Here is a 23,039-nt window from a genome sequence, read left to right as displayed (position 1 = left end):
CAAACGGATCAAGCAAACAAAGATGAGCCCAGTTCGAATCAACGAGACTGTTCGACTAACGGACAGGCGCACGCACACTCTGAGGGCATGACAAAAAAGGGCGGCAAGCCAGCTCCGCCCGATGCGCACGACCACGTGATATATTATGTCATCAACACCCGAAGGGGGTTGGGCGGGCAGGTGCCGTGCGAGAAATGGGTGGCGGTGTGGAGGCGCTCACTGCGTGCAGGTGAGGAGCAGAGAGCTGGCGGCTCTACAGCTGGAGCCTCACCGGCGCAGAGCCGGGTGAGAGCAGCGGCTGTGTGGGGCGTGGTGCAAGCGGAAAAGAAAAAAAAAAAAAAGGGAGAGGTGGGCATTGGCACCACGCCCGTGCTTTCTTCCATGCCAACCCTATGTGAAGCGGGTCTGCGAGCATACGACATCGGAACGACCCAACTCCAAGACACACGTGTCGAAGCAGGTAAGCAGGTAAGTAGGCAAGCAGGTAGGCAGGCAAGTTGGAATCATGGTTGTTGTCATCAAGCTAAAGGAAATTGATGCGTAACTAACTACTGTGTCTTGGTAGATGCTTGGTCGCAACGATGACCGAGTTCCTGCACGGATTCGAGCGCAAGCTTAAGAGACTCATAGGCCTCGGTATCAGGGCTGGTGTAGGAGAGCAGGTCACGGAGAAGTAGCACGTAGCGAGGGATGCGCTGAGTTGGCATGATAGCGACATCAACAGCACTAAGCTCCTTTGGCGGCGGATCGTAGGCACGAGACTTTTCGCGCTTATCGGATGACGAGGTCGAAGATGTCGAGTCTAAAGCCGCATCACTGTAAGACAGGTCAGGCCGCGTTGCGCGGCGTGCCGCCTCCACGGTCGGTGCGACAGGGACGCGGCCGAGACGGCCTTTGCTTTTGCTCTTGGACGCCTCTGTCACTCGCATCGCACGCAGAGTCGCGCCGACGACGCCGTGCCAACTGACATGCACTTCTTCGAGTCGTGGGCGAATGGACAGGAAAGAACGCGCGACACCTTCGCTCGTTGGGCTTTCCTCAATACTGTACACAAGGACACGACTGACAGAAATGAGTTTCGGCAGCATGACACGCAGCGTCACAAGATGCGGTGGCACGGTCGTATTGGAGGCCATGCGTTGGGACGTATTTGACGGTTGCGACGGCATAAGTACGTTCGTCTGCATGCGCGTGGACGAGGACGTGCCAGTGCATTTCAGCACGACGATCAACAGACTTTCCAAATGAGCCGCGTAGCTCCGCTCTGTCTGCACGAGCTCTCGGATGAGGAAGAGCGCCTTGACTTCTTTTTTCCAGTCGTCATCGTTCGTGAAAGGGGCGCTAGGCACATTACCTGTGGTGTGCCCGATGCCAAGCTCATTGGGTATCGGCTCCGATACATTCGACTCGTTGCTTTCAGTCTCGTCGACATCGTCGACATCGTCATCGGGTGCATCATGCGCTCCTGCAGGAGCGCATGATGCGCCTGTGCCCAGTTCCATGGTATCTGGTGATGCTGCTGCTGCTGCGCCACCAGCTGAGGCCGACGATGGAATGGCAGCATCTGGTGGCTCGTCGCTGGCTGTCGACGATGCAGACATGGACTCGATACTGTCAATATCCAGGAAACTGGTTGACATGTCGGGCAAACCGGCTGGCATTTCAGGTGACATGCTCATGCGAGCACTGTCGATCTCGGAGCGGCTAGCAGCGGATGATGCACGGGAGCGGACCTTGCGCTCGTCACCGAGGCGTCCAGGACGCTCCGTGCGCTCTGAAAAGCCACGCGTCATGGGGAGCGGCGGTGGTCGGCGTGATGCTGGCGACGGACGCAGATTCGGCATGCTTGCTTTGCGTGATGTACGTGCACGTTCGCGGTGAGCGATGCGTTCCTTGTGCTGCATTCGGACTTGTTCGAGCGCCTCGAGGAACTCGCGGTCATCCGCGATCCGAAGCGTCGGCTGGCTCTTGTTGCGTTTCTTGCGGTACATGGACAAAGGCGTATCGGGCTTGCCCGTTTCCTTGCTGGTCGGCGCCGAGGCTGCCGTGTCTTGCGAACTCACTGGTGCGGATGCAGGTGGCTGGCACGACTCCCCGTCATCCGAACGTTGGGCCGTTTTGGACTTGCGTTCTTTGGCACGCTCACGATCGTCATCCTCGGACTTTGTCGATGATGATGCCACAGGATCGTCGTCATGGACAACCGGCCATGCATCACGAGCATTCTTGCGGATCCGATTCGCCTGCGATGCGACGGCCGTTAGCAAACTCGACGACTTCGAGCCGCGCAACGCACGATGCACACGTGTTGCATCGTCGTCGCCGCTGGCCCGCTGCTCTGCCGGAGCCTCTTCATCAAAGGAATGGTGCCCACTCGGGTGTGCAGACGGGCCAGGTATCGTATCGCCATCGACATTGCGAGGCTTGAAGCGCAAAGGCCACGTTGAGTTCACGGTTGGCGCTGCATTGGACGCCGTGTCAGTGTCGCCTTCCTGAAGGGAGAGTGCCTTGATGTTCAGTGGCTCAAGCATGCGGTTCAATGGGCGGAAGCGCGAGTCAGAATCGAGCAATGTGCCGAGCTCGGTCGCCGGCACCATCGGTGTCGACGGCGGCAAGGAAGACGATGGCGGCGTTGGCGGCGCTGGCGGCGCCGAAGATGAAAGTGCAGGGGCAGAACTGGGCCCATGAGCAGGCGGTGAAGGCGGGGGTGATCCGGAGAGAGACGTGACGGGCAAGGCAGCAGACGACGTCGACGACGGTGCTGCCTCAGCTGACGCTGGCGCATCAGAGGACCCACGTGCAGGTGAGGCGGCTGACGACGCGCGCGGCTGGCCACTTGTGGTTGTCTCAGACGCGTCGCTCGCAGGCGCAACGCGCGCCTCACTTGAGGGCCAAGACGACTTGGGCGACGGCGACGTCGCAAAGTTGGTGCCTGGCTCTTCGACGGGCGTGCCACCATGAGCCACACCAAACGCCTCGCCGGGGTGCAGCGGCATGTCTGGCACAGGCTCGACACGATCAGTGCGATCCGTGGACGCCTGCGAATGCGAGGAACGCGGAATCAGCCGCTGCGACTGGACGTCCAGTGCATCGAGACCCAAGTTGTCCAGCAGTTCCTGGGCGCCCTGTTCATGGAGTGGGGTAGTCATAGCATCCGCATTCCATTCATCCCACCTAGACTCGAGAAACAAGTCGTGCTCAGACGAATGCGAAGCACCAGCCGCGTGTGTCGTCGATTCAGCGTCGTGCAAACCAGTCATCATGGTCGCATCATCGTCGTTATCGTCATGTGGAGCGAGGGCTAAAGCACCGACGTGCGCCTGATCATCAGACATCGAGTCCGGTACATTATGCACGGACTCGGACGTCATCGTTACTGCTGCAGCTGCCGCCGCGGCTGCCGCTTCATCATGAGGCATGCTGATGGCCGTGCCGGGCACGCTGTGTGAGCGCTGGCGCATTCTTTCTGGCGTGTGAGTGCGGGAGTCGAAAAAGTCATTTGCTGTCGCAAGTGACGTCAGTGTGTCGGCGGAAGCCATAGAACGCGACGATGATGCCTTCATTGGACTCTCGTCCGGTGGTGGCGAATTGGGTTGCATCGTCGGAAGCTTGTGCAAAGGTGGAGTGCCCTGCATCCACGGCACATGGTCACTTGAGCGACGGGTCTTGGATGACGACTCTGTCGGTGAGACGAAGGGATGCGGCTGCGGCTGCGGCTGCGGTGGTGCTGACGGTACCAATGCCGAGCCGACAGCGGTAACTGATGCTGCGAGAGGTGGTGCAGCCATGGCCGTAGTCGTCGATGATGCTTTGCGACTCGTAGGGAAAGGAAATGGCGGAGACGGTGGCTTGGTAGCTGTAGCGGACGAAGATGACGGCGATTCTGACGAGCTAGCAGCCAAGAAAGGAGCATGTGATGACGTGTCGGTCGCATATGGCGCAGAATGTACAGGAAGACTGGGTCGGTGAGTCAGTGGCGTTGAGGGCATAAAAGCTGGTGGTGATGAAGGAGCCGTGGCGACTGACGAACTTGAAGGAACCGATGCGTCCCAGAGCAAATGAGAAGGTTGGTGCAACTGGGGCGATGGTAAGGCTGACGATGACTGCATCATTATACCTGCTGGGACGGTGCCAGGGGTGCCTGGCGTACCCGGCGTGACAGGGGTGCCTGTCATGCCTGTCGTTGATGCATGCTTCAATGCAGCTGGCGAATAGCCTGGAGTGGAAGCAAGCGACACGGACGACGCCGACAAGGGAAAGCCCGGTCGTGCAAGAGGAAGCGATCCAGGAGGCGAGGGTGCTGAAGCTAATGAGGAGGCAGCACTGGCGGCAACCGTCGCAGATGATGACGCCGGTGGGAACGAGGGAGGCGGTGCTGCTGGATTCGGCGCCTTGGATTGTGCAGCATCGCGTTTGTTTTTGCGTGACTTGTCCTTACCAAAATTGCGCAAGTTGAGCAGTTTGTGCATGTGATCGATGCTTTTCGTTCGCGCGCGTAGAAACATCGCACGCTTTTCACTCACAGGTGGCTCAGGTGGAAGCGGTGGTGGTGGTGGTGGGGGGGGCGTCGGCACAGCCACCGGCATTTGCGTCATGGCCAGCTTGGGCGAAAGATGATATGGGGATGCCTGCATGGCTTGTTGCGATAGCTGCGGTGATGAAGGCGCCTCGTGCGGCGGCAGTGTTTCGGGTATCTCAGAAATCGGATAGGCACGCCTCGAACGCTGCAACGAGCCATTCCTAGACGGTGGACCATGCACACTGCCGCCACCACTGGATGCAATGGAGCGACTAGATGCGCCACTGTCATTTCGATGAAGTAGCGACGCACCGCCGCCGCCATGATGGTTCATCTCAGCGAATGGGAAGGAGTCAGATCCGAACGAGACCGTCCGCTGTGATTGTTCTTGGGTGTCGCGCCTCCGACGAGACGATGTTTTGGACGATGCTGAATGTTCTTCGACACTTGGCGCATCGCTGTCATCATCGTTCGTGACGCGGCGGAATCCTGGGAACATTTGCCACGCATGGCGCATAGCATGCCGCAGACCGGAAGTCGGCTCACCGGCATCTGACACGCCATCCGTGCTATTCCGTGACGATCCCTGCCAAACAGGTGCTAGAAATGAAGGCACCCCACTACTGCCTCCGCCAGATGCGCTTCCTGCACTGCCGGGCCGCGACGTGTGGTGTGCGGAGCTTGAGTCACTCGCGTTGGAAGCTGTCGTTGCGCCCGCCACCGTCTCAGCCGTGTTTGTACGGCTCATCGATAGCGCTGAAGTTCCTACTGCCCTGCTGGGAACAGGTTCATCGTCTTTGGCAGTCATAGGCAACCAACTTCCTCACTGACACACGCACACAGAGTCTTTTTTTTTTCTTTTTCCCCGTTCGTGCTTGTCGGCGCGGAAAGATGAGCTGTGACTTTCGTGCACAATCCGTGCCGACTAACACCAAGGTCTGTCAAGCGTTTTTCACTCACGGACACTGCTAAGCTGCGTCGCGTCGCAAGTGCTGAGCAGCTGACAGGTCGTCGCGCTTTTGAAGCGCCGCGATGATGATGTCGAAACGCGGAACGTGCCCGATCTTCGCCTTTCCTCTCGCGACACGTGGGTGAAAGCGAGCCTGACTGCTGAGACTGATGTCGCGCAAAGCTCGGTGGGGCCCGACAAGCCACGCGTGTGTGGGTGGGAATTTTCTCGGCCGTGGGTGGTTGGCTAGCTAACTGGCTAGCCGCCTACCTAGTTTGAGTGCCTGCGAAAATGTGACAGGCAACAGAGAGACAAGCTTAGTTGACAAAGTACGCAATGTGTGGAGGGGTTGACTCGGGTGTTGGCTACGCAGCGTAGCAATCGGCGGAGGGGAGAGGGCCCCTTGGCCTGTCTTTTCGCCTGTTTCTGCCGATTGATGCACGCCAAGCGCGCAAGACTTGCGTTCATAGGCTCCATCGCGAAACATGTCCTGTGACGCGTGCTTGGCCGCGACGTGACCTCCACATCAAGTAAGAAAACGGGGGGAATATGTAGGAGACTCGGTGGCCTAATAGGCCCGTATTGGCGGACGCACACCTAGAGCAAGACACGGTGCTTGGAGAAAGTCGGGTGCATGCACAGCTTGGAGGGGATGGGAACAAGTGGAGGATGAGCAAGCCGACGAATCAGCTGAACGGGCGGCACACTAGCAACAGCAGTAGCAGCAGCAGCAGCATTCGTTCTGGAGGCTGGCCAGCCGCGTGTCAGTCTTTGCGCTTGGGCCCCAACGTTGAACTGAGCACGTGGGATCAGTCGTGAATGTCCCTGTCACTCCTTTGCTCTTTGGCTTTGCTATTGCGCCAGCTAATATCCAAGTACAATGTGGGTCTCGAGTGCTCGTGCGGCTGTGCGATGTGCGCAGCGTCAGTGCCGCCAGCCACAACGATGCAGTTTCGTTTTGCCGCAGATTAACACATACAGGAGCTACAAGACTATTGCTACGCCTAACGCGCCCAGCGCCATTGGCCCATACTCGCAAGCCGTAGTACACAACGGCACAGCATTCGTGTCGGGCTGCATTCCCTTCGATCCCAAGAGCATGCAGTGCGTCGAAGGTGGCGTTGAGGCTCAAGCTCAACGTGCTCTAGACAATTTGTTCGCTGTGGTTGAAGCTGCGGGCTCCGATAAGAGTCATGTGCTCAAGACGACCGTGTTTCTCAAAGACATGAACGACTTTGCAAAGGTGAACGTACGTATCTGTTTCTTTCCGTTTCATGCGCTTGTCCCTTTGACTCACACAATGGTTGTAGGCTGTCTATGAAAAAGCCTTTGCTCCCTACAAGCCTGCCCGCTCCGCTGTCGAGGTCGCACGGCTGCCGCGCGATGTCCTAGTTGAGGTCGAATGCATCGCAGCTGTCCGTGAGTGACTAGCACGGTACTAAGAGTTGGCCATTTTGTGTGACGGGGCAAGATGCTGACTCGACGCGCTACCGACAACGTTTGGATATGATGATGGGAGCACAGGATTCTGACCAACAACAGACTTTTCCGCCTCTTGATAGCATCCTATCTAGGCAATATCCAAATATAGCGATGTCCTTCCCCAGGCACTGCCATTCTGCATTGCATCATGTTACTCTTATCACTATAAACATAAGAACCCAACACACAATCACACTCGCAATGCTGCCGAGCGTGAACCAGCCCATGCTTCGTGCCTTTTTCGAAAATACACCCAGCTGCCCGCGAGTCCGCGTCATGAGACTCAAATTCTGATCCAGACGCCCCGTAGCCGACTCAACGAGCACACGGTCACGCTCAAGTGACTCGGAGAAGGCAACTGTGTTGGCTTTCAGCACGCCTGCCATTCGAAGAAGCTCTGAGGAAAGAGCATCTTGCAGTGAACGATCCGACTGCAGCATGGGCGCGCGTGACTCTGTACTATCATTCGTTCGTACACTCTCGAAGGAGAGTCGATCACCAGCTGAGGAGGAGGAGGAGGAGGAGGAGGACAGTGCACCTTCGTTTGCAGATTTGTGCCGCTGCCGGAGCTCTGGCTTGGACGGCAGTGCCGTACTACCTTGTTGAGGAGCTTGATTGGCCGTCCCTGTCGCTGAAATTTCACTAGGTGATTGTGACAGTCTAGCCGTTGACATTTCATCACTGCCCTGATCAGATTCCAAAGGACGTTGATCATCTGAGTCATCGTGCGCTGTTGCGGGGTCCACTCCGGTTGGTGACAGCAGATCGAGCCCTTCATACAGGTAGTCGTTCCAGTACTCATCTGCAGGCGATGCATGCAATGGCTTTTTGGAGATCCCCGTCAAGTTGTCAGCTGCTGAGCATATATGCTGGATGCGCTCGTGCATCTTGGGCGGTGTGATCTGCACGTCGCGAGCCATACGATCGGCATATGCCACAGCAGCGCGAATCTCATGCACGCGCGTTGTATCAGCTACTGCTCCCTGCTGATGCAACGCTGGCATGTTTGCAGCCCGTGCCTGCTCGTCGCGAACCATGCCCTCCACGGCGTCGACAAAACGCTCGAGATGGTACGGCACATGATTCATGTGTGGCAAAGGCTCTTCACGCCCGCGGTAAAATGCATCCAGTGCAGTCGCGGACATGACAAGCAACAGAGTCGAATAAGCGAGAGAAAGAGGGTATGTAAATGGGCGGCAAAGACGAGGCGTCCTACTTTGAGGACGGCGAGGGTCCGTGCTAAGAAACACGATAAATCCTCATCGAGCCATGATACGGCGTGGAGTGTGTTAGTCATACAACGCCTGGCTTGGACTCCACGCACCATGCCTCACCCTCTCCCATCTCTCTCCACTCCTCACCCCTCCTACCAGGACAAGAAAATCTGCGGCGACAATCACGCTGATGACATAAGCGTAATCTCCGGCAGTCTCTGCGCTGGCTTCTCTTTCTTAGATGATCCTACGCTGGTTGTCCACCACACCTGGACTGCTACGTGGAACGTGTCGTCTTGTGACAAATACCCAGCGGACCATGTCATCGTCAATAGAGGCCGTGGCGGCATGCCGTCGTCAAATGGAGGCACAACTCGATAAGCTACGCGCATTGAATGCGAGCGAGGCGCCAGCAGAGGCCGTGGCGCCGGAACTGGCCGCATTGCAATCGCTCAGCACGCAACTCAGTGAGCTGAGCATCTCGAAGAAGAACAAGGGCAAGATCACACTCAAGACACCGAAAGGCACACGCGACTGGGAGCCGCTAGCCATGGCGCTTCGGAAGCATGTGTTTGCGACCATTGAGCGCGTATTCACGACGCACGGTGCTGTGACGATCGACACGCCGGTGTTTGAGCTGAAAGAGATTCTTGCTGGAAAGTACGGCGAGGACAGCAAACTGATCTATGATCTGCAAGACCAGGGCGGTGAACTGTGCAGTCTGCGGTACGATCTAACGGTTCCGTTCGCACGTTTCGTGGCGATGAACCCTACCGAGTACGGCAACATCAAACGCTACCATATTGCGAAGGTGTACCGGCGGGACCAGCCGGCCATGACCAAGGGCCGGTTTCGCGAGTTCTATCAGTGTGATTTTGATATTGCTGGCTCGTACGACGCGATGGTCCCAGATGCTGAGTGCTTGTGTGTGTTGGTCGAGACACTGGACGCATTGGACATTGGCAGCTTCACAGTCAAGGTGAATCACCGCAAGATTCTTGATGCCATCTTTGCTGTGTGCGGTGTGCCTGAAGACAAGATTCGCACGATCTCCAGTGCTGTGGATAAACTCGACAAGAGTCCATGGGCCGATGTGAAGCATGAAATGGTCGAAGAAAAGGGTCTTGAAGAAAGTGTCGCCGACCAAATTGGCACCTATGTTCAGCAGCGTGGTGGTCGTGAGCTGATTGCTAAGCTGCAAGGCGATGCCGTCTTGACGCAGAATGAGCGAGCTGTCGAAGGCCTGGCCGAGATGGAACTTCTCTACCAGTATCTAGACGTGTACGGCGTGACGGACCGCCTGTCATTTGATTTGAGTCTCGCACGAGGCCTTGACTACTACACGGGTGTGATCTACGAGGCTGTGACCGCCCTCAGTGCCCCACCCAGCATGACTGCCGCATCATCGGACAACAAGGATGGGAGTGAGAAAACGAAGAAAAAGAACGTGGCCGCAGAGAACGGCGAGTTGGACGAAAGCACGGTCGGTGTGGGCTCTATTGCTGCCGGTGGTCGCTATGACCACCTCGTTGGCATGTTTAGCGGCTCGAAGCGACCCGACGCCGTGCCGTGTGTCGGTGTCTCGATCGGCGTCGAGCGAGTCTTTTCGATTTTAATGCAGCGCATCCAAGAAATGCAGGCTCGTGGTGAGCGTTCATCTGTCCGTCAAAAAGAGGTCGAAGCGTTTGTACTGAGCATGGGAGACGGCCTTCTGCTGGAGCGCATGCGGGTTTGCAAGATGCTATGGGACGCAGGTATCAAGGCGGAGTTCCTTCCAAAGAAGAAGCCCAAGTTGCAGCAGCAGTTTGCTGTTGTGGATAAAGAGCAGATTCCTTTTGCTGTCTTGCTCGCTCCTGGCGAATGGGCAAACGGCACTGTGCGAGTCAAGCAGCAGATCGGCAAGGGCGAGGCTGGCGATGACAAAGGCACCGAAGTGCCTCTAACCGAACTCGCTTCGTTCATTCGCAGCAAGCTAGCCACATCTGCGTAGATAGAGGTCCATGCAGAGCACGGCATAGCGAGGTGGAATTGATCATGGCAAGGCGGGGAAGCTGCCAAGCATGCGACGCCTCACTCTGCACACAGACGTATGCATCTGAAGCATTTCAAATGCCGTGCGACAAGGCCCTAGTTCAGGAACCCTTTGATGGCGCCGCCGACATTCGCGACGTCAATGAGGAAACTGTCATGTCCGTGGGGTGCGTCAATTTCATAGTACATGACGGACGGATTTCCATTCATCCGGATACATTCGGCCAATTCACGTTGCTGCTCCACGGGGAACAGGATATCACTTTGTACACCAAGAATCAGGATCGGCACATCCCTTAGACGATGGAGACCTCGCGCAAGGGAAGGCACATACGCATGTGCGCCTGGATGCGAGATTGTTGTAATGTGCTGTCTGCGTCTGGGGGTATGCTCGTGCACATGCTCCACTGGCTCAATCGGAAGGTGGCCATCGTCACCGTGCGCGTCGAAGCGCCTGGCGCCTAGCTCTGCTAGGGCCTCGTACGTCATGTCAAACAGATCCATCGTCTTGGAGATGTAAATCAGCGAATTCGCGTCGTACTTGAGGCAGAACTGCTCACCCTGGTGATCCAAGTACGTCTCGACCAAAAAGTCTGGACACAGTGCTGGCGCTTGCTGAGCTGGCGAGGAAGCATCGCGCAGCAAACTCCGGCGCTCACGTCCGAAACGCTGCTCCCACTCCGGTCCGGAACGGTAGGTGATCGTAGCGATTTGGCGCGCTAGTTTCATGCCCTTATGCGGTGGTACATTGTCAGGCCCGTAGTAAAAGCCCCGCTTCCAATTTTCGTCCGCCATAAGCACGCTGCGCTGGGCAAAGCGCAGTGCAATACCTGACGGCGAGCTGCGAGCACATCCGCTAATGCTCACGACTCGTTCCACCCGATCACGGAACAAATGAGCTGCTGCGATGCTCTGCATTCCACCCATGCTAGAGCCAATACTCGCGTACAGTTTTTCTATGCCTAGGTGATCCAGCAAGCAAAATTGGGCGCGAACCATATCAAATATGCTCAGAACGGGAAAGCGTGTCGCATACGGGGCGCCTGTGGGATCTAGCGGATGTGGACTGGATGGACCTGTGCTCCCATAGCACGAGCCCAGCACGTTCGTGCAAATGACAAAAAACCGGTTGGTATCGAGTGTTTTGCCCGGCCCGATGAATTCTTCCCACCACCCTTTGCTGGTATTGGACGGCGAACTTGCCGCATGTGAGCTGGCGGACAAACCAGTATGAAGCAGGATGGCATTACTCTGATCAGCATTCAATGTACCCCAGGTTTCGTACGCGATCTGAAATGACGGGAGCACGTTTCCATAATCCAGGGGAAAGGGTTTATCATGGACGTATGTATGATAACCGGACACAACGTTGGTGTATGACGGCTCTGGCCCGAGTATGTCATTCTCCTCAACTTTGGATGTTTCGTCCGAGACTCGCTTTCCACCTCCCTGCTGCATTTGACGTTGCCGGATTTCATGTTGATCCACGCAAGGGAGCGGCGTGGCATCAATGGACGGCAGTGCCCCCTTCGAGTTCGATGCAAACGCTCTGGATACGCCTCTCTGGATGGGCGCACTCCATGCACGAGAGCATGGCCGACACAGCGAACGTACAAGCCCACGCGCTATCAACATGAATGACTAGTTCTTCAAGTCACAAAGTACTCCAGACGTAGATGTAAAACAGGACAGACGGCTATGAAACGAACCGCTCGTCGCACTTTGGGACGGGTAGATCCACTACCGCTTCTCCAAACGATGCACGCCTCGAGTTCACCGTGATTCGTCCATCTGCCGCCTCTTCTCTCGTCATCCATGCTTTCACGCACGCCTTGCCGAGCCGCTCATGACGTGATCGGACGCAAGGGCAGACGTGCACGTGATACGGATGTCCACCCACACGCAGACGACCCCGTAGGATCGTGCCCGCACTCTGTTGCGTCGTAATGTGGAGATATATCCAAGTTCATCAAGCGACAACCTGATGACAAAAATTCGATATCCAGGAACCATGTGAGAAATTCCTTGTTCCATCATATAACAGAGTCAAGCCATGGTGCAGTAGGTGATGCCAATCAACATCGAGTGTCTTTGCACGCTCACTGACATAATCAAGTGCAGATGCTGCGAGAGTCTCAAACCAGATCAGTACCAAGGCCCAGTTTTACGAGCATGTTGAGCTTCAAATTGCTGGTCTGCTAGATGGCCAGCGCAACTGGGTTACGAATCTCGCGAATGTCAGCTCAGTTTTATACAGCTCTATGAATCGCTTTCATGCATGGAGTAACAAGCGCATCAATTGGGCAGGCTTTTACCTTCTAGCGCCGTTGTTTCCCGGCATATTAGACTCATCATCAGGACCCACACTTTGGCTCGGTCCATTTTGTGGACTACCCGCATGCCAGTCTATTCCATCCATTCCAGGTCGCGGTGTGTGTGCTGATGGGAGTGCTAAATGGCCACCAACCGTTGTGTGTGTGCCTCATACAGACGCCTACCGTACGTTGTCATCCTCACTCTGCCGTTCTCAACCATGTTCTTCACCCATACATTGATTCTTTTTTAATCTTATTTCGACTTGACTGACACGAGTATGAATACAGCTGGTCACATTGCATGTGACTCTGTTTCTCAGTCGGAAATTGTTGTTCCCATCGTTGTACCGCGCACGCGCTTGTCATCTATGCATCAGGCCGCAATTCGTGGCGAAGGCCCCGAGCCTTATGTGCGTGCATGGGCGGGGCGTGGTACAGAGAATGACCACGTCATTGTGGGTGTGCTTGATATCGACTGTGAGTCACCGAACGGCTTTGATACCGAGGATGCAAGAGCGTTACAAAATATCGTGCATCGTATCACTGAAGCCTGTGACTGGTGCATCGATTAAGCGTCTCTTGACAACACCATATACGAATGTGCGAACAATCACAGCTTGTTATATATTGTTTCACTGTAGACCATTCTTCACGAGATCTGGCTAAGTGACCTTAGCGCTGGTATGGGATTTTTACTGAATTTCTTCATGACATCGACTCACATCCAAGTGGCACATGAAATCGCGCATCATGCATGGATCAATGACAGCGATAATAAAAATGCTACGGCTTCCTAGGTCTGCGAAAACATAGGTATTCTAATGTAGAGTTGATCTTCCAATCACGCGTGGGTGAAAGGAATCGAACTGAACAGATATACAATCGCTCCATACCATAGCCTGACACTTGAGAGTCAAGGACCAATGAATGTGGAGGGAAAGCTCCACCTATGATCAGGGAGCTTGACTGCGGCTGTCACATTACACACACATTGACCGAGTCTGACAAAAGAAATTGCAGTTCTAATGTGGTGATAAGGGGAACTGGCAAGCCATGTGCCGATAATTTCACTGCCTAAAATTAGCTTCAAGGTATTCGTGCAACAGGAGGCAAAAAAACCCAAAGACTGGGAAAAATTCTTTGTGAAACACTTTGTAACGTGTGGAAGTGGCGTAGCTTCTTAAAACACTGGAAATTTCTTTCTCCAGCTTGAAACTGTCTTACGCTTCGGCACAACGACTACTAACACCTTGGCCCTTCTTCCAGCACTCTGACAAGCATTGTGTCCGGAAGAATTGGAGCATAGTGCTTACCTAGCTACCCGGAAGTTCAGCAGGATTCAACTAACCAACACTGTAAAGCACCGCTAAGCTGAAGGCGTGTGCTTTCCACTCACTCCCCTATCGTCCTCTATGAGTTCCTATTCAGCCAATTCCGTGCATGCGGAGAATGGTAGTTCCACCACTACATGTACGTATCCTACGTCTGTTCCACCCCTGGGGATGCACGCACATCGGAGTCCGATAGGCTCGCCATCCTATGGCTCAGAAACTGGCCGGATTGTACTTCATGGCAACGGCCGCGCAGGTTCCGAGGTTCGGAATGTGCCGTTCTCCAACCGTTCCCGTATGTCTGTGACACCAAACGATGGTTTCTCCAGGTCGTTTGGGGCTGCAGGTGAAGCTCTTTCCTTGGCCGATGGAATTCACCCGTTGTCTGGCACGAAACGTGTTGTGGATGTTCCTTCTTCGGCCTCTTCGGATTTGGACGTGAAGTCTGCGAATGGTCCTAACATGCGTATGAGTTATACCTTGCCGGCTGGCTCGACTGGTTCGATGGAAGCAGCTGCACAGCAGTACGGATTGTCGCGGGGTCCCCTTCATGCCCACCAAGAGCACCAGCGCAGACATGGCACGGAAGAATCGCCACCACCGCCACCACCCCTCATGTTGCCCACGTCTTCATCGCCTTCTTCATCGGTAAATGATGATTCAGAGACCAAAGATATGTCGCATCAAACCATTCATAAGTGCGAAAGCTGCTCGAAGGTATATCGTCATCCGAGTTGTCTAATCAAGCACCGTTGGGAGCATACTATGTATTGGAAAGAAGCGTCCAAGTTCTTGATGAGCAAACATCAACAAGTACAGCTCTTGGAAGCAGCGGCTATTCTTGTGGGCATGGACTCAAATGCTCGATCTCTTCCAGAAGAAAAGGCGTTGTGGCCTGCAGCTGTGAGTCCCCCATCGTCTGGATTGCTCGGCTGTGAACACTTCAACTTTGACACTTTGATGGCGTCGAAAGCCCGCAACGCCGCGATGCAAAATGACCCTGCTGCTGCTGCTCGTATGCCTTATGGTACGTCAGCGCCACCGGGTCCCTCTGTGGCCGACATGACAATGCGTGCTCGCTCTATGGACGGATTGCATGCGCCCTCTAAAAAGCCCATGTACCATCCACCTACTCCTGTTGCGGTGGATGAACCTGCAGAAGAAGGCGATGAGTCTGGTGAACTCAATCTGAGCATGCGAGAGGACTCGTATGGTCTGCACTCGGGTGGTGACGTCATGGCTGACATGGATATGGATGCCGACGAGTAAATGGTCTATGTGAAAAAGGGGGAGGCCTTCGTGATGATGAAAAAAAAAATAAAAATAAAAAACCAAAAATCCAAGCCGAAAGTGTGTGCATGGTGTGATGAGGGGGTATAAAAAATTGTGCACGTTCATTCGTAGTCTTGTGTGACTGCCATTGATCAGCACGCTTTGACACCCCTACGCCCTCGGACCCCTACATTCTCTGACGCTTGGATCTATAGCAGTTTTTTTTGTACAAAGATGGGTTTTCTTCACCGGATGAGCCGCTTATACTGGTTATGCCGTCGTGCATGATGAATCAAACCTGTCGACAGCTGCCAAGTATAACAGTGTCTTGGCGCTCCACACCTTTTCGGCCGAGTATGCTGATGTCCGTGTCACATGAGGCTTACCACACGCATGCGTGCAGGGGCGGAAAGTTGGTAGTGGTGCGCTCAGGCGCATACCCGTTGTTGAGGAGTTCGGCTGGGTTTTGTGTATACCCTCGGACTTGACCCTGACTCATTGTGCCATGCGAGCGAATGCCAATGCGCAGGGCAGCAACACAGGAGCAGATCCATTTAGCAGCCTGTCGCCAGAGCACGAGAAGGTGCTGAAAGATTTATGGGCTCGGCTCTTGGATGTATTTGCCCAGAACCATGAGCGATCAGATGAGCTCGATCGACTAGGAGGGCCACACACCGCTCGCACAGGACAAGAGCTCACAGCGAATTCAGATTCTAAAGATTCGGGGAAAAAACACAAGGAATCCCAGCAAGTCCAAGAATATCGGGCTGTGAATGACGCTATCCGCAAATATGGTGGCAGACATCTACAGCAGATGTTTTGGCGCACGGTCATGATGGATGCACCGGATCACTTGATGCTCCGGTTCTTACGTGCGCGTGACTTTAATGTCAACAGCGCGCTTGGAATGCTTGTAGGAGCACTGCAGTTTCGGCTGGATGTGGGTGTGGATGAGCTCATCTATCAGGGTGAGCTCGGACTCCGGAATGTCAAAGGGTTCCTGGAACAGTACCGTAACCGCATCTCATACATTGAGGGAAGCACAGACCAGCACGAGATGCCGATTTACTTTATTCATGTGGCGCGCCATTTTACGAATGCGCAGCCGCTCGAAACGATGCAGAAGTTCTTGATTCTTGCCTTGGAGAATACACGCCTTTTGTGCACGCCACCGATGGAGAAGTCGATCCTTGTGTTTGATTTGCAAGGATTCGGCTTGAAGAATGCCGACTGGCACACAATTTTTTTCATTGTCAAATGTCTTGAGGCGTATTATCCAGAGTCCATTCAGCGTCTGTACATTCATTGTGCACCCTGGATTTTCCGTGGCATTTGGTCCGCGCTGCAACCCATGTTGAACGCCAATGTACAGTCAAAGATCAAATTTACCACCAGTGTGAAGGAGCTAGAAGAAACGATCCCTCGTTCACACCTTCGAGCTGATATGGGTGGCACCATTCAGGGCGAATGGAAGTACGTTGAGCCAGAGGAGAATGAGAATGACCTTCTGAAAGACACCGAGACACGGGATCTCATCCAAAAAGAGTTTATATGCTTGCAAGACAAGTTTGAAGAAGCAACGCGCCACTGGTTGGACGGTGCTCCGGACGCATCTCACAGACGCGACGTGTTGACGAGACAGTTGCGTCTCAAATACTACCAACTTGCCCCATACGTTCGTGCTAGGACCGTGTATCATCGGAAGGGTATCTTGCGCAATGACTTCCTCATTCACTGGGAATATCCCCAAATGAACGGCAACATTTTGACACAGGATGTCAATGTGAGCGACAATGTGCCCGCATTGATCCAATGGCTTCGCGAGCACAACGAAGATACGCTTGAGAACTCGATCGGCGGTACGAAGAGTCCCTGTGCTGTCGCTCCACACTCATATTCAGCACTAGATGCCGTACATGCGATCAAGGCCGATCAAGGCGCAGGAGAACATGCTCGTACTGCCGAGAACAGCGCTTCGGCCAGTGATGGCAATCGCAAAGATTCTCAAAACGATGCAACAGCAAGTGCCTCATCAGCTGGTGCAGCTGGTGCAGCTGGTATGGGCAACTTGGCTCACAATGAAGCCGATACTCCAGACTCCCACAAGAGAAACTCTATTCACCGCAAGCCGGTGCCCGCGATGAACCAAGGCACAGAAGAAACGACGTCATCAGAGCATGCACAATCCCACACGGTGCAGTCTCCGTACCAGCCGCTGGATGGATCACGTGGCCAGACTGGCCTCCACGATGACGTACGGCAGTTGAACCTGAATGCGGAACACGAAGTAGGCGTGCAGAGCGCTTCAGACGAGGCTTCCTCTGTGCCTTTGGCGAAGCGAAACGATCTTGAGCCAAGCGATGCTTCAGCTAGTCGCGAATCTGTCGCCAGTAGTCCCACAGGAGCCGGAGCGATGGCTGCTACTGCTAAAGTGGCAGCTGCCGCCACAGTTGGAGCAGCAGCGGGTGCAACAACAGCTGGAGCAGGTGCAGCTGCTGTGGCTGGGGCAAGTCTCGTTGCAGGCACTCTTGGAGCTGTTGGCACAGTTGGAACCACGGGGGCTGCGATGTGGAGAGACAACAATCAAGCTGTCTGAAGTGCCAGAGGATTCAAAGCTTCATACCAATGGTGTTGACCGCTCGTACGAGGGTCAGGATGGAAAGCAACGTAATGAAGGAATGGAGGCCGCAGATGGGGTTGAGGATGAGGATGAGAATGACGCTTGGAATAGCCAGGACGGCGACGGTGATGCTTCGAGCTCAACGGATGCACAAGGCGGACATCGAAATAGTGCGACGATTGCGCATGATTTCGATATGGACGATGACGAAAAGTCACTTTGGAACGAAGACAAGAACTTCTCACATGCTAACGATGCCATCGTCGCACCTACCTACACCAATGTCAAGGTAACTCGGTCTATGTGTATGCAAAACGATGAAGAACTACGTTCGGATCTCGAGGTCGCACATGAAGCCATGCAGCTGTTCCTCAACTCACAAATGTTGGAGGCGGAAGAGCTGTGCGTTGAGGGAGCAGAGTCCCGCTTGTATCGGTCTGCGTGCATGTCGATGATCAATGTAATCAAAAGCCTCATGACGTTTGAGCCCGATGACTTGCGCATTGCCATCAAATGCTGCAAACATACTAAGAGTGTTGCAGGCGTTCTTCGCAAGGGGCACGGGAAGCTATCGTCCCTGCTACCTGGCAAGAGCACACTGAATGACATGTCAAGGCTTCAGCAACATGCTGAACTTGTGTATGCGGAATCCCTGCTGCACAAGTCCATTCTGAGCATCTTGTACACAGGCGACACTGTGGGCCTTATCCGCGAGGCAATGAGTCTCCGCACGGCCTACTTGTGTCTTCGCAACCTGCTAAAGATGGTCGAAGCAGGCGACGAAGTTGTGGATGAGGCAAACCGCACAGGTCAATCACCGACAAAGTCGATCGACGAGGATCTTCGCTCAGGCGTGTTCTTCAACATGGGCTGCTGTATGCTGGTCCTTTCGGTCCTCGAGCCGCGCTTGCTCAAGTTCATGGAAGGCGTCGACTTTGAGAACAGCCGACCAAAGGCGTTGGCGTTTTTCGAGCGCGCAGGAGGCTGGACGCGTGTGCAGAGCGAGCCGCGCATCCCAGTGACGCAAGAAGGTTTCCGCCGACCATTGTGTGACCTAGCGATTCTCGTCTACCATTTGGTCATTCCGTCGAGCGTGCCACTGCCGGACGTGGACTTGGTGATGGCAGATCATGTCCTGACTTGGAACCAGCGCCGCTTTCCGCAAGGTGTATTTTACCTATTCTTTTCGTCGCTGATGTATGTATCACAGGCTTTGCCTGACAAGGCGATTGACTGCTTCCGCCTTGCGATCGATTCTCAGAAGGCGTATAAGCAATTGCATCATCTCTGTTACTGGCGCCTCGCGCTTGCATATCTATCTCTTTGCGAGTACAAGAAAGCCTCAGAATGCTTCGACCTTCTAGTGCGAGAATCCAATTGGTCCAAGGCCATCTGCCAGTACGGCAAGGCAGCTGTCTTGTTTGAAGAGTCGTCCGACAACCACATGCAGGCTGAGTCTATGATGCGGACAGTACCGAGCTTTGCCCGAAAGATGGCTGGCCGTCACTTGCCATTTGAGCGTTTTGTTACTCTTCGAGCCGAAAGATTCTCGCAGCAGACGCCGCTAGGCCTGCCAGCGATGGAATTCGCATACTTGTGGCATTGTCTGGCTCAGACGCCCGTCTTCATCCTGCTCGATGAGCAGTTGAAGCGCATTGATCACGTGCTACGTGCGCTTCAGCGGTTCGAGTCGCCGGACTCGTTCCCTGGCGGAGCTACCGCGTTCTACTCCCAGTTCTGCTTGGCTCACTTCCTACGTGGTGTGGCATTCCGATACGTCGCATTCCCCAAGAAGCACACGGTCCTGCAGTATCCGCTGAACGACAGGCCTGATGTCGCAAAGGCTGCAGTCGAGGCCGTGACATCCCTATCCAAGGTGTGTGAGAATGGCATGCGTCTCGATGCTGTGGACCGCTATCTAGTGTACTTCGCCCACTACGAGCTCGGTAATCTATACTGTGCGAAAGGCGATTTTGCCCAGGCCCGCTTCGAATTTGAGCTAATTTTGTCGCACAAGGCCCTTGTGCCTCAGACGCGTCCTCTTAAGAGTGACAAGGCCTCATACCTTTTGAGCCACGCATGTCAAATGCGCGCGAATATTGCGATGGAGTCGATGCAGCACATGCTGAGCCAATTTGGACCGCCGCGATCTTCTGGCCTTAGGTCCAGCGCGCCGTCTGGTGCTGCCCCGCCCATAACAACGACAACCATGCCCACAGCCGGTGCTGCCACAGCGGAGAATATCGCAATGCAGATGCCGTTCGCTCAGTCGACAACCCAAAGACAGTTCACGCCCACTACTCACTACAATGACATCCCGGAACACTTTACTCGATCAAGCAGTCGCAGCCGGGACATTAGTCGCCGTGCACGCCAAAGCCGCTTTTTGTCTTAGGCTTACACGTGGAGATATGTTAATAAAGCCCTAAAGTATATAGTAAGAGTCGGTGATCCATTTCGACATGACGCACACGCACACTGAAATACGTCATCAATGCATGCTGCCACAATCGATTTTCATCGCGACACAAAGGGAGATCGGGTGACCACGAAATCACGACCAGGTTGAAGCCCTTGGTCTAGCACCACACTGGCTGCGGAACAGAATCGTACGATCACCCTACCATACACCTATCACACTAAACGCACATATCCACGCTGAAAACGCGTTCGCACGACGTATGGAGGAGAGCGGCTCCATGCGGATGTATTTACTTTCCACGATGTAATGCGAATGTTGCCTTGATCTCTTTTCCCGCACGCAGATCATCCATACACAGACCATCGACTCGGCGACCTTCTGAGGCTATTTCTACAACTTGCTCCAAAAGATCTTTCGGAACACTCACGACCCCGTCCAAATCCGCCAGCAAGATGTCACCAGGTTGTACTGTGACAGGTGGGAAAGCCGGCTTGCCAGTCTCATCCAATGGCACGGTGGGATCAGAAATAGTCAGGGGCACCTGCAGTTCACTAGGTCGCGTGAATGGCGACTGGCCCAGGACCGAATGGCCTCGCGCAAAGACTGGAAACCCATTGTCCCGGTGCTCAGACAGGTCACGACACCGACCATCAAGCACGACGCCCAACACGCCCACATTCTGCGCACGCGCCGTCATAAGACCGCCCCAAACGGCCGACCTTGTAGATGATGGGGATGAAATGAGCATCACAGAGTCTGGTTCAGCAGCATCGACAAAGTGCTTGGGCGGCTTGGGTGCAGTCACATCACTTTGGGGGACCATCTAGTGTGTGAGACGAGTCTCTTGGTTCAAAGCAGAGCAACACACCTTTACCGTGAATGCCGGGCCACACACCTTGGTAGAACCATCAATATGACGGGGAGAAAACATCTCGATGCCCGGCAGGTAGCCACCGTGTGGCAGCTTTAGTTTGATGAGTGCATCAGCTACCTTTAGATATGTTAAATTGCATGTCCCTCTACATTATCAACAAACCTCGCAGGAGCTAAATGAGCCCAGCTTCGATAAAATTGATGCGCCACTGATCATAGAGAAGCAGAAATCGGTATGGAGGTTGTGTATTCAAGGATGAGTATGGTGTGGGTTGAGTGGGGAAATGATAAGGGCTGGGGGGAAGCCTGTTGACAGCGTCAACTCCACATAGTCAACGGCGCGACGCCACGACCGATCTAGACTCGTTCGTACGATATACCTGTCCAGAACATGTCTATGGTACGTCTCGGTGAGAGTGGCATGTCTAGTAGTGCATCAGCTTATATTTTTTTACTAGTTCGGCCATATTGAGAATGGACTGGCTGGTTTAGGTCGCCCGGCACGATGGGGTGGCTTGAGCGACTTTATGAGCGGATTTGACCGTCGCTTTCCTGCGCCCCTTGATGCTTACGAGGATTACTTTAAAGCTTATCATATGTCGCGCTTTCCTGGACGTGAGCGGAAAGATGTTAGCTATGGTGGAAAGGTGATCATGCCGCCGTCTGCTCTGTCTACCATCACAGACCTTGAGCTAGAGTCGCCATGGACTTTTGCATTTCGAGGTACTGGCCGCTCGCGGTCACAACGAACTCATGCTGGTGTCGTCGAGTTTATTGCCGAAGAAGGCAAGGTTTATCTTCCATCCTGGGTAAGTTATCGAATCGTCGCGTTTGCGCTCGCCCGCTGTCTACTGACAACCGTCGACACAGATGATGCGCTCGCTTGACCTAGAAGATGGTGATCCCATCCATGTTCAGGGCACGCGCCTTCCTAAAGGGAAGTTTGTCAAGCTTCAGCCACAAACGGTCGATTTTCTCGAAATTAGCGATCCGAAAGCTGTGCTTGAGCAGGCCTTGCGGAACTACCCCACGCTCACTAAAGGTGATATCATTGAAATCAGCTACAATTGCTTGACGTTTGAGATCTTGATTATGGAAGTGCAGCCGGATGCAGAAGGCATCACGATCATCGAGACTGACTTGGAAGTTGACTTTGCACCGCCAAAAGGATATGTGGAACCTACGCCGCAGCCACGCGCACCTCCGCCAACGATGGCCTCCAAACTACGTATCGATCAAGACAAGCACGATATCATCTTACCTGCGCATGGGTCTGTCGGGCGTAGTTTGGCAAATGCTTCCTCAAAGACTGTTGGTGTCGCTACTAAAGAAACTAGCAGTGTGGCTGCACCCTTCAAAGGCATGGGACAGACGCTTAGCGGTAAAAAAACGAAAGGAAAAAAAGATAAGCCGATCACTCCGCTTGAACCAGGCAGTCGTATTCAAGACACAAGGTACGTTCGCACTCTCTTGCTCCCGTTCGACATTGGATCATGTATACTCACGACATCCAAGTCGACCGGCTGTGGTCACGAATGACACACTTTTGGAAGAAAAACGGGTGCCTGCTGCGTTAAACTTGCCATATGGCCATCTCTTCTTCGGCTATGCTGTCGATCGTCTTCGTGTGCCAGTTAGTCGGAACCATCAGGAAGAGGAGCCAAATGAGTCGCCCGCCGGCACGACGGCCTTCCAAGGTCAAGGACATACTCTCTGGTCTCGCCCCAGCGCCGACACCTCCACCCAGCCAGACGTGATAGAAATCGACTCAGACTAGCGCGTGGGTGGCAGTAGTCACTGATAAAAGATATTTGCACATATACCCTCATTGCGAGCCCCGAGAGTCGAGATTGGGTGGTGTGGGTGGAATAGAGAAAAAGGACGTGAGATCGAACGTGTCAGTTACGCCTCCGCTGACGCGTTCAAGTAGGTGTCTTGTGTGACAACGACGGCGGCGACGTCGACGGCAGCGAACAGCGAGACGAAGAGGAACCCCATCCGTTATCTGCAT

The 23,039-nt window shown here is 54.3% G+C and overlaps 11 protein-coding genes across 11 annotated transcripts; 7 read left to right on the top strand and 4 right to left on the bottom strand.

The window, feature by feature from the left end:
* Positions 1-548: 548 nt before the first annotated feature.
* MGL_3921 (uncharacterized protein) lies at positions 549-5,267 on the bottom strand (the record flags this gene model as incomplete). The annotated part of the gene is made up of 1 exon (XM_001728875.1): positions 549-5,267. The coding sequence occupies one exon, from the start codon at positions 5,265-5,267 to the stop codon at positions 549-551; it is 4,719 nt and encodes a 1,572-aa protein (XP_001728927.1).
* A 1,081-nt stretch (positions 5,268-6,348) lies between these two features.
* Positions 6,349-6,895, top strand: MGL_3920 (uncharacterized protein; the record flags this gene model as incomplete). The annotated part of the gene is made up of 2 exons (XM_001728874.1): positions 6,349-6,717; positions 6,779-6,895. The coding sequence occupies 2 exons, from the start codon at positions 6,349-6,351 to the stop codon at positions 6,893-6,895; spliced, it is 486 nt and encodes a 161-aa protein (XP_001728926.1).
* A 201-nt stretch (positions 6,896-7,096) lies between these two features.
* Positions 7,097-8,095, bottom strand: MGL_3919 (uncharacterized protein; the record flags this gene model as incomplete). Its single annotated transcript, XM_001728873.1, has 1 exon — positions 7,097-8,095. The coding sequence occupies one exon, from the start codon at positions 8,093-8,095 to the stop codon at positions 7,097-7,099; it is 999 nt and encodes a 332-aa protein (XP_001728925.1).
* Positions 8,096-8,525: 430 nt separating this feature from the next.
* Positions 8,526-10,154, top strand: MGL_3918 (uncharacterized protein; the record flags this gene model as incomplete). Its single annotated transcript, XM_001728872.1, has 1 exon — positions 8,526-10,154. The coding sequence occupies one exon, from the start codon at positions 8,526-8,528 to the stop codon at positions 10,152-10,154; it is 1,629 nt and encodes a 542-aa protein (XP_001728924.1).
* Positions 10,155-10,291: 137 nt separating this feature from the next.
* Positions 10,292-11,653, bottom strand: MGL_3917 (uncharacterized protein; the record flags this gene model as incomplete). Its single annotated transcript, XM_001728871.1, has 1 exon — positions 10,292-11,653. One exon carries the CDS (start codon positions 11,651-11,653, stop codon positions 10,292-10,294), a length of 1,362 nt encoding a protein of 453 aa, XP_001728923.1.
* A 1,135-nt stretch (positions 11,654-12,788) lies between these two features.
* MGL_3916 (uncharacterized protein) lies at positions 12,789-13,082 on the top strand (the record flags this gene model as incomplete). Its single annotated transcript, XM_001728870.1, has 1 exon — positions 12,789-13,082. The coding sequence occupies one exon, from the start codon at positions 12,789-12,791 to the stop codon at positions 13,080-13,082; it is 294 nt and encodes a 97-aa protein (XP_001728922.1).
* A 930-nt stretch (positions 13,083-14,012) lies between these two features.
* MGL_3915 (uncharacterized protein) lies at positions 14,013-15,110 on the top strand (the record flags this gene model as incomplete). Its single annotated transcript, XM_001728869.1, has 1 exon — positions 14,013-15,110. The coding sequence occupies one exon, from the start codon at positions 14,013-14,015 to the stop codon at positions 15,108-15,110; it is 1,098 nt and encodes a 365-aa protein (XP_001728921.1).
* Positions 15,111-15,618: 508 nt separating this feature from the next.
* MGL_3914 (uncharacterized protein) lies at positions 15,619-17,709 on the top strand (the record flags this gene model as incomplete). Its single annotated transcript, XM_001728868.1, has 1 exon — positions 15,619-17,709. One exon carries the CDS (start codon positions 15,619-15,621, stop codon positions 17,707-17,709), a length of 2,091 nt encoding a protein of 696 aa, XP_001728920.1.
* An 82-nt stretch (positions 17,710-17,791) lies between these two features.
* On the top strand, positions 17,792-20,128 carry MGL_3913 (uncharacterized protein; the record flags this gene model as incomplete). Its single annotated transcript, XM_001728867.1, has 1 exon — positions 17,792-20,128. The coding sequence occupies one exon, from the start codon at positions 17,792-17,794 to the stop codon at positions 20,126-20,128; it is 2,337 nt and encodes a 778-aa protein (XP_001728919.1).
* Positions 20,129-20,444: 316 nt separating this feature from the next.
* Positions 20,445-20,978, bottom strand: MGL_3912 (uncharacterized protein; the record flags this gene model as incomplete). Its single annotated transcript, XM_001728866.1, has 1 exon — positions 20,445-20,978. The coding sequence occupies one exon, from the start codon at positions 20,976-20,978 to the stop codon at positions 20,445-20,447; it is 534 nt and encodes a 177-aa protein (XP_001728918.1).
* Positions 20,979-21,419: 441 nt separating this feature from the next.
* On the top strand, positions 21,420-22,805 carry MGL_3911 (uncharacterized protein; the record flags this gene model as incomplete). The annotated part of the gene is made up of 4 exons (XM_001728865.1): positions 21,420-21,428; positions 21,487-21,837; positions 21,947-22,482; positions 22,544-22,805. The coding sequence occupies 4 exons, from the start codon at positions 21,420-21,422 to the stop codon at positions 22,803-22,805; spliced, it is 1,158 nt and encodes a 385-aa protein (XP_001728917.1).
* Between the last annotated feature and the right edge of the window lie 234 nt (positions 22,806-23,039).

The sequence above is a fragment of the Malassezia globosa genome (assembly GCF_000181695.2).
Source record: "Malassezia globosa CBS 7966 chromosome Unknown mgl_sf_11.1, whole genome shotgun sequence".
NCBI lineage: Eukaryota > Fungi > Basidiomycota > Malasseziomycetes > Malasseziales > Malasseziaceae > Malassezia > Malassezia globosa.
This window is presented reverse-complemented; position numbering and strand designations above follow the sequence as displayed.